General features: G+C 51.7%; 1 protein-coding gene across 2 annotated transcripts in view; it reads right to left on the minus strand.

Moving 5' to 3' along the window:
- Window positions 1–587: 587 nt before the first annotated feature.
- Window positions 588–12,056, minus strand: part of ABHD2 (abhydrolase domain containing 2, acylglycerol lipase) — a 101,810-nt gene continuing 90,341 nt past the window's right edge. The window contains exons 9-12 of one of the 2 annotated variants that reach the window (XM_087856650.1): window positions 11,662–11,731; window positions 10,161–10,245; window positions 2,031–2,176; window positions 588–1,114 (exon numbers count right to left, since the gene is read on the minus strand). In XM_087856650.1, the coding sequence (XP_087712776.1) occupies window positions 2,052–2,176; window positions 10,161–10,245; window positions 11,662–11,731 (280 nt within the window). In that variant the 3' untranslated portion in view covers window positions 588–1,114; window positions 2,031–2,051. Of the gene's footprint in view, window positions 1,115–2,030; window positions 2,177–2,308; window positions 8,246–10,160; window positions 10,246–11,661; window positions 11,732–12,056 lie in introns of those variants that run through there. The other variant, XM_045813008.2, reaches the window with a different exon arrangement.

The following is a 12,056-nucleotide window of genomic DNA, read 5'->3' on the forward strand; positions in this document are numbered from 1 at the left end:
GCTTTCCAAGCTTCCCGGGTGGCCCAACTACGCGCCTGCTGCAAGTCCTGTGTGTTGACATACGGAGGGAGTGAGGATATGGGGGAAGCCACTCAGACCGGTTTTAATATCTAAGGATTTAAAAGCAAACTTTGCACGTGGCTCTTTTTCCTGAGCCGAGAGGTCAGAGCAGGGCTGCAAAAGCCCCTGTGGGAAGGCAGCAGCTGATGCTGGCTATCTGTCCCAGAATCAGAGCCACTTCCTCCCTGGGGCCTGTGCCCAGAAGCTGCCCTGTCTTTAGGCGGGTCCACTTGATTTCTGAAGGTGACCATATCAAGGACGGAAAGGATTGGGATCGGGGTTTGAGGGTGCATCTGTGTGGCTGGTCAGCACTGCCAAGCCCAGGAATGCTTTTGAAAACATATCCAGGCCCAACTCCGCTTTCCCCGTGGGCCCAGCAGTTAAGACACTCCAGTTGGAGCCGCACATTCTTTTCTTCTGGTTTCTACGCTGTCCCAGGAGATGATTTCTGAGTGGGAACCAGGCAGACGAAGCCAAAACCATTGCCCAAACTAACACTCAAACTTTGAAAAATATTCTTGTATTTGATCCTCTCAGTATCCGGAGATAGGCATTCTTATAATTTTTCCCATCTTACAGGTACAAACAACAACAACAAACACCCGAGGTTAAATTTGCTCAGGATCAGAGATCCGGGAAGTGACTAGGATGGGACCTTGACCAGCAACTCTGGCTCCAAATCCTTTCGGCCCTATCACTCCTCAGGCTTTGCATCAGAAGTTCATTTCTGGGGCTGGCGGAGGTGCGGGTAGGAAGGGGAAGAGGGACGATGACATAGAACTTCATTTACTCCCGGTCCGTTTCACCAACCATCATCAGATAGAGGAGGCAGTAACTCTAAGAGGAAACCAAACTGTCTTTGGTAGAGATGCTGGGCATTTCTAAATGGGGTAGAGAGCATGAATCGAAAGGAAGTTTCTGGGTGCGCACAGCCACAAGGAGAGGGGGGTTTAACTTAACCCCTTTGGGGTAGAGATTCCGCAGTTCAAGGCCAAACTGTATGGACTGTCTTCCTAACCGCACAAATACAGGTAAGCCCCTCAAAGCGGCATACCTGAGAGAGAAGTGAGGAGAGAGGCTGTCATTCACGTGGACACCCAGTTAAGTGTTTGGTCCTTACCATGGGCAGGTCTTCCCCCACAGGGCTAGAGCAGAGGGGCCCGCTGATGAAAGCTGTAATGAACTACAGCCCCGTTGGGATGGCGATTGATTGCAGGTGAATGTCACTGAGCCACAGACCTATAGGGTTGCCTCAGGAGAGGTTCAGCTAATGTGCCGACCACCTTAGCAAGCTGCCAGCATTGACCAACCCGACTTCCTGGACCTGAGATCCCTTCCGTATGGTACTTTTCATAGGTGGTGCTCTTTACAAGTTGGTTTTCTTGGATCAAAAGAATCTGGCTGTTTTGTGGGGGAAAGGAAGCCGGGGAAGCTTGCTTACTAGAGAGGGGTGCACTGGGGAATCTGAGAGTGGGCATTCTTAGGTCATGTTAATGCACATCCTCCAAAACCAACACTCCCCCCCCCGCCCCGCCCACCCAACTGGTCAGAGGTTTTGCAGAGCCAAGGAGGGAAGAAAACTGCGTGCAAAGCTCTTGGGCGGGAGAGCATGGACTAGTATCTCTCTCCTGGTGGGGCCGGTCCCTGGCCCTGGAAGACCCTTAGCTTGGATTCAGACAGATACAAAGGAGAAGAAACCACCACCATCAATCAACCAACCCAACAGAATTTTTTTCCCAACCCAATATAATCTTTGTATTATTTATTTGAGAGAGAGAGTGAGCAGGGGCTCGATCCCAGGACCCCGCGATCATGACCTGAGCCGAAGGCAGATGCTTCGCCGACTAAGTTACCCAGGTGCCCCCAACCCAACAGAATCTTAATTTAGGCGATGTTCTCTCAGTCTTTTCAAAGAACGTTCTTAGAAAAAGCATGCAAATCACGCATGGCAACTACCATTTCTGCCTCACCTCACATTTCCTCTGCAAGGTTCACTTTGGAGAGTAGGTGATTCCAGTGGTGGGCGGTATCTCACGCTCTGGCTTTCTTGTCTGGAGAGGTTGCATGTGTGAAGACAGCTGCGGGCTGGTCATTTCTTTGGTATTTGCTTGCAAGGCTGGGATAAAATCAGTTGTGATTAAGAACTTGGTGTTGTGCCCGCTTCCTTCAAGCTCACGTTCGGTGAAGGCACAGGAAGAATCCTTTTAGACAGAAACTCCCACTGTACAAAGGACACACAGCCACGCCACATTTTTAGCCTTTTATTTAAGTAAAGAAATTCCATTGAATCAAAGATAACAAAATTACAGTTTTTGTTTGTAATGATCTTCGTTTACCACCAACACACAGAATCAAAATAGAGCCAAAAGTCAAATGAGAACATAAAATGATCAAGGACACCGGTGTTTAGTATAATTTCTTAATAAAGGTAAATATCCTCATATTTAGAAAAAATTGCATTGCTAGTTGCAAATCTTAAATGCCCCTGTGCTGGAGGATCCTGTATTTCCCACCACCACCCCCCAAAATCCGGCGGCACGGAGGCTTTCAGAACACAAACTCAAAAACACGTGATTTTCAGGGCAGCATCGGATGTTTCAGAAAATCAAAGAAAACAAAATCAAGCTAAACAAAAACATGAGGAATGTGAGAGTGATGGGTCTCAAAAATCAATCTGGAAGCAGATCTGCCAACAGAAGAGTGCGGTTGAGCAAGTCCAAGCAGGGGAAGGAGAGATGAGCCGCCCCCACGCCGCCCCCCAGCCCTGGTGTTGCTAAGGCAGCCGCAGTGGCAGAAGTCGAAAGCTCGAGTACAGTGAAGGTCTTCCTGAGGCAGCGGGAGAGACCCAGACCATCCGGAACTGGTGCGGAGAGGTGACAGGACTCTACGCGGACTTGTGCTTAGGACAACGGAAGAGGCCAGAACAAAGCCAGACAAAACCTAAGTCCTACCCTCAGGATGGACCAAGTCCCCGGGAATGGTCTGGGAGAGAAGTGGCTGGCACGGGGACCGAGGGGGTCAGCAATTCTTCTCGGTGACTGGGGACTCCTCAACGTGGGTGGTCGGGAAGGAGCTGGCCTTTGAGAAGAACGGTCTTTCTACAGGTGCTAGAAGTGGACTGTCCCCCATTTATGGCAATAGATTTCTTGGCTAGTGGGGACCAGAACGGGGAGAAGGTAGGTTCTAGATTTCCTTATTAACTGACCGGAGTCAAGGTAGAAGACTTAACCCACTGGTTAGAAACGGACTCCAGCTTGTTCATTAGATACACGAACGCTCCCCCCACCCCACATACATATCAGGAAAAACCGTTCAGGGGGACAGGGGGAGGCTGACTCTTCCAGAAGGGGCAGCTGTCTACTGTCTGGGAGGCTGAGAATGGCTGGCAAGCCGGACTCTCCAGCCTGCCTGCCTCCCAGCGCCACTTGGGGGAGGATGCCTGGACTGCGGTGTCTGGAGGCCGCAGCAGCAGTGAGACAGGCAAGAGGGAGCATCGTTTGTTCTGGATAGCCTTCCGGTTCTCACGGCCAGCAGGGGCCCGCTCCCTTCCCCTTAGCTTTGAGGACAATTTGGCAAAAGCAATCCCACCTTATGAAGAAGGGGGTCCTTCCTTCTGCTTAGATAACAGCTTGGCCTCTAAATGCCACAGACAGGCCACATTTTGTGGCTTTTTGAAGCCTCCCAGTGATCCAAAGCGGCTGTGAACAACAGAGCGAGGCCGAGAAGGAAGAGAGGTGTCGGGGGACAAGACATTTGGCCAGTCCTGAATCACACGTACTGTTGGCGGGGGAGTGCCTGACGTAGCGAGGAGCACACAGGCCACATGAAGAGATTCTCTGGCTTTGCTGTGGCTTCGCTTCAAACTTCCACAGCAAGAGAACTTGAATTCCAGTGCCGCAACATCGTTGGGACACCTGGGGACACTCTAGGGGCAAGGTAAGGCTTTCTGGGCACAGAGAACAAAGCCAGATGATGCTGTGTGCGGTGCTCTGGTGGGAAATGCTCTTTCATAACTCTCCTGTCCTGCCTGGAGGACAAAGCCCTGAGTTCTCCTGACTCCACGTGACGTTTCAGGGATCTTTACTTGAGCTCTAAGAATCGATGGCACAGGCAAAGAAAAGCCCCTCACATCTCAGACATCTGCTTGCCTGGCAAACACAAACGAGAACACAGGCATTGTTTCTCTGGAGCTGGCAAAGGGGATCTCAAGTCACACAGTTACAAAGAGAGCTCTCATTCAGATGCCGGGCATCGAAGCTCAGCTATCCAGAAGGCTCGGCTCTAATGAAGACTGTGGTTTCAGAATGAAAGCCTGAGAGGGAAGGATTTCTGCCCTGGGAAATAGGACTGTGAATCTCAGTGCTCTGCCCGAGTCCCACGGAAGACTGGGGACATTCGCTTTGTTCCGAAGGTCAGCACCTGTCCCGGTCACAAGACCACCCTCGGGGAAGCAAGGCTATTGAGATGACAACAGAGATTCTAAAGAGAAGCCAGGCAAAGACACAGGGTTTTGGGTCATATCAAGGGTCTTCACTGGTAAAGGCTTAATGCAGAAGCTCCCTCTCTCCAAGTCCCCCCAGAGTGAGGCTTGACAGACCCGATACCACCCGTGAGGGCCCTGGAAGGCAGGTGGGAATGCCGAGGCAAACAATGTGCAAATAGATGAACGGTCTTCAAGATGGTCTAAGGTGAGGGCCCTGGGGCTCAAAGAGGTGAAGTGATTGCCTTCAATCCAATGTGAATTAGAGACGATGGGGATGAGAACCCAGGTCTCTTGGACCCTAGCTCCCTAACACCAGGTCAGGAAAGGAATGCTCCTCTTTCAGGCATATTTCCCTTACGGGATGTCACAGGGATCCCTGCCAGTGTGTCGTGCTGCAGAGGGGTTAAGAGAATCTAGTGACAGCAAACAACTTTCTTGCTTTCATTCTGCCCTGGAACCACTAGCGCAAACTCACAGCAGAGAAGAGAAGAGCTTTATCGTGGAGTCTGTTAAACTTCCTTCTAACGGGACGTATCAGGGAGACGTGACATCATTTTCTACATAGTCTGAATCTGGCTGGGGTCCGTTCCCCACTAGCTGTCTTCACATTGTTTGAGGTACAGGGAGCACGGCCAGAGGAAATGTGGGTGCTTTTCCTCTTTGGTTCTTCACGTGTTACCCCTGCGATAGGATTGTCTAGGTCTACGCAACCTCTGTCTGTATTCTGATTTTTAAAATATTCCAATGCTCTTTGAGAATTCGGCCTTGTGTTAGGCCAGAGAGGACCTTCACAGCAAGAAGAGCGCTCCCATTATCATCAGAAATGAATGACTTCAGGAAGAAAAGCAAAGAAAGCTGGAGGAAGGAAAAAGCTGACCTACATATAAACACCGCTCCCTTGTTTATTAGGCAGGTTTGCATCTCTGTAAATTCAATGCCTCTGTGCTTTCATTCAGGGACAAACAAGAATTTTCCTGTAAGACCGCCACGGTCACATTCTCATTTCCATGCCTGAGAGCCTGAAGCCCGAACAAAGGACTTCAGTTGATTTCATGTGAGCCAAAATGGAATGTGAGTGCCATTCAGAGTCACACGCTAGAAAGATTTCAGCTGGGAAGTGGCCCCCACAGTCCCGTGGGGTAAATTCTGGTCGTGTGGCGACAAAGGCCAGGCCCCAGGCCCTGCCTCTCCTCCACCACTGGACCCCAGGGACTTCTGGTCACCCACCAGCCCCCCAGTGTGCGACAACAGGACTGGCTTTTCTCTTCCTGAATGGAGCTGGTACCTGGCCACTACTCTGTCAGAACAGGTCAACAGATGTGACCTAAGGCAAAGCCAAGGCACCTCTTGCTTCCTGGGATGGTGATTCGGCCCCATTCAGTTATTGCTTCATTTACCTACTTTCACAAAGGGTCTGTAGGAAAGAAACAAGACTACGAATCTTCTAGATTACAGCTGTGCTGTTGGGTGGAGGGAAGAGCAACGGCGGGGAGGGGACCAGCTTCCAAATTGAGGGGGTAGATGATAAAGTGCCAATTTGTGCTAAAAGAACATGGAACGGAAATGCACTAGAAAAATAACAGCTGGGGGGGGGGAGTCACAACCATGAATTTGGTGTACATGAGAAATTACAACAAAGCAATGGCGGGGACCACGGAAGTCTCAATCTTTTGAGACAGCGGCTTTCTCAATGGTATTAATTAGGATGATCGGGCGATTGTCAGAACACAACTTCAGGTCATAGTCATAGTCACTTGGACCGTCATAGTCACTTGGCCCAACACTCAAACCACACCCACCTGCGGCCGTGAGGGGCATACTCTGGCCCTCAGGTGGCTCCCTTTACCCCTGAAACATCCACACAGACCCACTATTTCCAATCCTATCTGTCCTGGAGCAAAGGAGATGAAGCAAGGACATTAAAAAAAAAAAAAAAAAGTGTATCCAGGCAATTTCATTCATAGTTCCGTTTAGTTCCAGAGAGCAACTGCTGATTTTTCAAAGTGCAGGGTTTTTAGATATTCGAGTACCACAGGATTGGAGAAAAGGAGTACTTGAAACCTCGAATAACATTTTCATTTGAAAAGACATACTTTGGAAAGATCTATCCAACAGACTATAAATATAGGCTATTAAATTAAAAATCTGGTTTCAAAATAATACCCTTTTCGGTTGGAAAGATCTTTCTCCAAACTCAGATCCAGCTTTTGAATTGTTTGGTTATCAAAAGCCAGGGCTAGAAAGACTTGGGTTAAAAAAGTAAAATTATCATTGAATGTTTAAAAACAAAACAAAACCACCCAAAACACCTCTATGAAAAGGAGGGGCAGGAAAAAAAAAAGGCAAACGATGACATCCACAGGTGTAGACAAGGAGAGTAACTCCCAGGCTTCCCTGGAGGGACGTTCTCTCAAACCTCAGCAAGCTGCGTTTGTCATGGATCTCTAGAACTGGCAGCGGTCTCGGCCATCCACCGGGTCCAAGTCCCCCCTTTTATCGGTGAAGAAACGGAAGTTCAGAGGGACCTGTCCAGGGTCATACAGCCAGGGAAAAGCAGAGTCCGGCATCGCCGGAACTCTTCACTCCCCATCAGGCCCTCTCCTGAGACATCACGCTGCGGCCACTCGAGGGCAGCTGGACAGGACAGACACTGCTGCTTTGGAGGCCCCTGGGAGCTAAGGGACACGCCTACCTATACATTTCCATAAAATGAGCTACCTCGATGTTTCTCACTGAAAGGCCCTGCAGCAGAACGGCGTTTCCCAGATCTGCCTGGTGATGAGGATCACCGGGGGCACTTGTCAAAAATTAAAATCCCCAGACCCCTTCCCAGACCCACTGAATCGGCCTCTCCCAGGGGAGGGACCCGGGAGGCTGAATTTTTAACAAGTGCCCCCAGTAACTCTCATCGTTGGCAAAGGTGTGGGGAGACTGTCTTAGAAGACTGTAAAGGAGGAACCTGGCTCCTGACTCCAGGGAACTTTCTTGGCCACGTGAGGAGGACACGGCCGCGTGGGAGGCCCAGGTGCTTAGGCTCCCATGCTGACCGGCCTCTTCGGCATCAGCCTGGATGGGCGAGGGCTCACCACGTTCTACGTAATGACGCACAGGACCACCACAAACAGCATACGTCCTTCACTGCTCTTGGGGACAAGCCTCTTGATTGGCAAAGCGAAACTGCTGTTCAGACACATTTTTAATAGGGAAACTAGATGTAATTGGCTTAAAAGCAATCAAATGCTGAAAGTGGACAGGAGGGTGAGAACCCTGTCTCTTGTCACCATGGATAACAATGCAATGGAGAAAACCAGTAACTAAGCACAAAAATAGCCTGGAGCTCCCAGGGACGGCAGCCTACTCCGGCAGGGGTGTGCCTGGTGGGTCGTCCCTGCTGATGGCGTGAGGTCAGATCCAGGTCACTGAGGGAGATGGGGGACCTGAAACAGCCGGTGAGGGACGCGGGTTCCAGGGGAGGCGGCTGGACCGCGTCAGAGTCCGGGAGGCCTCACTCCAGCTCGGCCTCCACCTGCTCCGTGTCAGAGCACTGTGACTTGTTACGCTCCCACTGGCAGATGGCGTTGGCGTACTCCACCACCAGCTTATCCATCCACGTCAGGGGCTCAGGGAACAGCACGGAACCCTCAAAGAAGCCCAGGTGGCCTCCGTGCAGAGGCAGCACAAACATGACGTTCTCCCGTTTCTCTGCGGGGGAAAGGCAGCGGGTGAGTCACTGACTGGTTAGCTCCAGGGCAGGACTGTCCACGGCGAGCTGACCGGGGTGGCCCAGGCTTCCCCCACAGGTCCAGGTCAGCTAGAGGCCCTCTGACTCCTGCTCGGCCTTGTTCACCAAAGCGGGAGGGAGATCAGGTGGGCTGGGCAGGGCGGTGGGATCTAGCAGGTCCTGGAGCAGCAGCCTGGCTTTGGCACGGAGTGGGCACCAGCTTGAGAAATACTTAGAAATCTAAGTGGTTCTCAAACTTGGATGTATGTTACAGAGAGAGAGCGCGCACGAGCGAGCGAATCCAGGCACTGGTATTGCTAAAGTTCGCCAAGTCATTTCAATTATGTAGCCAGATGTTTCCCAAATTTCACTGCGCCTCCAACATCACGGGGCTAGCACCTTAAAATGCAGATTCTGCTTTAACAGCCCCAGAGAAGAAGCTGAGGTTTTGCATTTCTAACAAGCTCCCAGGTGAGGGCCATGCTAGAGGCTACGGGTGGGGGCCAGGCTTTGAGTACGGATTCCTCGAATTTACGCTTTTACTAGAGAACAAGGTCAATTGAGTGGAGTCGATGTTTTTTCCTCACAGACACTTATCTTTTAAGACTAAACCAGAACTTAAAGCTGCAGATTGTGTTTAAGATGCTTGACATATATGGAATGGCCATGCCGAGCGCCGCGAACCTGGGGCCTGACTTCGGAGTCCCTGTGTGGGTTAGCCCCGCATGGCTAGGAAAGGCCACTGTTGGAGATGTGGTCAAGTGGGCAGCTACGTGCGGCCGGGGAGCACCGGACACATCTGTCTTTCCAGGGGACAGACTGACAGGGGCCTGGCTGCTCCGGGCCTTGGAGGCGCCTCCTGGCACGCATGGTTCTGGCTCTGCGGGGCCCTTTTCTTGTCTGATCCCCCCCATTCTTCCTTTTCAGTTATTATATCATAAATTCTGCGGGACAGCATGAGAGCTACGGGTGTTGCTTTGGACCTCAGAAGGAAAGAGCGCGGCGGCTTTCTCTCACTGCTACGCGCGGCCGAGCGGGTTGCTTTTGAGCAGCCAGCCCACGGTTTGCTAGCGGGTTGACGAGAGCCGGCTTTTATCACCCAACACACCTGCATCTTATGCAACATCCACTCGGAGCAGGGCCCTGAGCTCCAGCTGGGCGTGGGGCTCTGCCTGCTGTATTACATAGTCCTCTAGCTTGGGGGAACCAGGAGTGCCCCCTGCTCTGGTTGATACAGGATATTTACAAGAGAAACGTAACCACAGAAGGCTACGGGGGGTATGGGGGGAGGAGAACGGGTCCCAGGGATCTGATTTGCAATGCAAGGTGCCCTTGGAATTCCCAAGTGTTTCCCTCTGCTGCCCACCCTTCTCATTCCCCCCTCAGCTCCTCTCCAGGGTGCAGCGAGACCCAGCCGGCCTGAAGCACAGCGACATTCCCATGAGCCATGTTCATGGGTTCTTTGCTTGTATTTTTATCCTCAAAGCAGATGGAGAGGCTATCTGTCAGAAGAAGTAGCAGAACTGGCTTTTTTTGTTTTGCTTTTCATGTCAGGTTTGAAGTCAAAATATCTCTTTAAGTCCAACTCTCAGACTTAATGGAACTCTAACCCTGAAACAATAACTTCAGAGAACACCAGGGGACTCCCCCAAACCCCTCCTGGCTATGGATATAAACTCTTTGGCATCTCTGGCAGCAGGACAGGACACGAGAAGGCTCTCTGCTCAAGCCCCATCACAGCCCCAGGACTATCAGGCCAGGCGGAAAGAGAACTCTGCCACGGGATGTCCTTCCCCATAGACGCCGGCCTCCGGGAGGTGACAGCGGGTGGAGGGGACAGAATTTACCATGGCAATGTGCTGAGTGGCTGAGGGAGCAGCAGGAAGGAACACTTACCTGAAAGAGATTTGGGAATGGTTAGGAGGCTTTCGTGCACCAAGGGGTCATCGGCTGCATTAACCAGCATGAGAGGCACATAAATCTGCAACAGGAAAATAAGGCAGAAATAAACGATCGAACCCCATTGATTCAAGGCTCAAATTCACTCCCGGCCATGTCTTTGAAGCAAAGGGAAGAGGGTCACTGCTCAGTTTGCTGCAAGGGTGGATTGAGGGTGCCTTGTCTTCCCGGGCAGCGGCATGAATCAGAGGCGCGCTCTCGTGGCAGCCTGGCAGGTGGACGCAGGAGCAAAGCTCCTGGTATTCTAGATGACCCCCACGCTCTGAGGGAGTGAGGGCAGGGCTCAATGGGGCTCACAGTATCTCAGGTTAGCCCATCTTTCAGAAAAATGATCTTACAAAGAGTTATGTAAATATTCATTCCGTTTATATGGTGGGGGAGGAAAAATGGGAGTGTGCTCCTCTCCAGACAAGGGAGACCTTCTAGAGGAATCTGAAGGTGAGAAACAGGAGGAAGCTGATGGATCCTGGGAAGCAGTCAACATCCATTTTAGTAAGACAGGCCTTTTCGCTTTAGTAGACGGGCTGATGGGGGGCACTCAGGCCCGGGCAGTGCAGCGGCTGGTTGTGCTGAGCTGGAGGCCTCTCCCGAACACCGGCTCTGGGCAGCTCAAGGGCTCTGTAGTGGCTTAAGGGAAGACGCCCAAAGCCTGAGGATGATGCTAACCGGGGGGCAGTATGACAGACGGCAGAACTGCAATTCACCATCACCTGCTTCTGCTGGGCGAGCGGAGGGCCCAACCACCAGGTGGACACTGATGGGGATAAATGCGAAGTCCTGTGTTTGAGTAAAAGGAGCGATGGTACAAAGACAGAATGATGAGAGACTGGTCTGGCGGCGGTGCAGGTGAAAACCACAGGGAGTTCAGGGCTGGCCGCAGGCTTCAATGACCCCACTCCGAGTTTACTGCAGCTGCTGAAAACTGCGCTCATATAAGCTGGTCTACCTGGTCAACAGACCTGTTCCTCATTTGGACACAGAAATACATCTGTTTTCCTCTGCGCTCACGATCGCGGCAGGAACCTTGAGATTAGTTCTAGCTGCTACACTAACGACATGCACAGGGGCCAAACACGGGGTCAAAGACCAGGACTGCAGGAAATCTACCAGATCTACGGGAGCCGAGCAGGAAGCGGGCAGAGGGCCGAGGGAAACATGGGTGTCGTGGTAATTTCGAGGGCTTTTACACAGACCCAGCAGCAGGCTAGTCCCGCTCTGCACCGAGGGGCGGCTCTGGGATTAATACACGGAGGTCACACAGGGACAGAGTTTGGTTCAGAAACGAAACCCAAGCCAATAGCTGCCGGGGTCCGAGCCCGATTCTGGCTGAGTCTCCACCAAGGACGTTGTGGAGTGTGCTCGATGCACGTGTGCGAAGCTGGAGGAAGGGCCACTGGTTCGGAGAGGCTGCTCGCTCCGAGTTCGCGCCGCCACTCACCCTGTGCAGGTATCGCATGCAGCTTTCCTCCTCGTAATATTCCTTCAGGGAGTTATAGCCGTGGAACTTCCTGCGAGACACACACACACGCGAAGGAGAAAGACAAAGCAATACTCGTCACGAGATCGGACGCTGAGCTGACTCGGCCACCTACAGGCTCTGTGACCTTAGCAAACTCTTTAACCCCTCTGAGCTGCTCCCTCTGTAAAATGCAGCAAGAGACGGGAACCTTCCTTCATGGCACTGAGACTGGTGGCATTAAAGTGAAAGCCAGCACAGGGCCTGGCCCAGAGGCATTACTCGGTACGTGCTATCCACAGTATTTATTAGCAGATGTTACACCCTTCGAGTCAGGATAAAACCAGATGTCACTGTAGACACTAGGAAACTGATAT

This window comes from Ursus americanus, chromosome 28 (genome assembly GCF_024610735.1).
Source record: "Ursus americanus isolate L20-20 chromosome 28, mUrsAme1.1.p, whole genome shotgun sequence".
Taxonomy (NCBI): Eukaryota; Metazoa; Chordata; class Mammalia; order Carnivora; family Ursidae; genus Ursus; species Ursus americanus.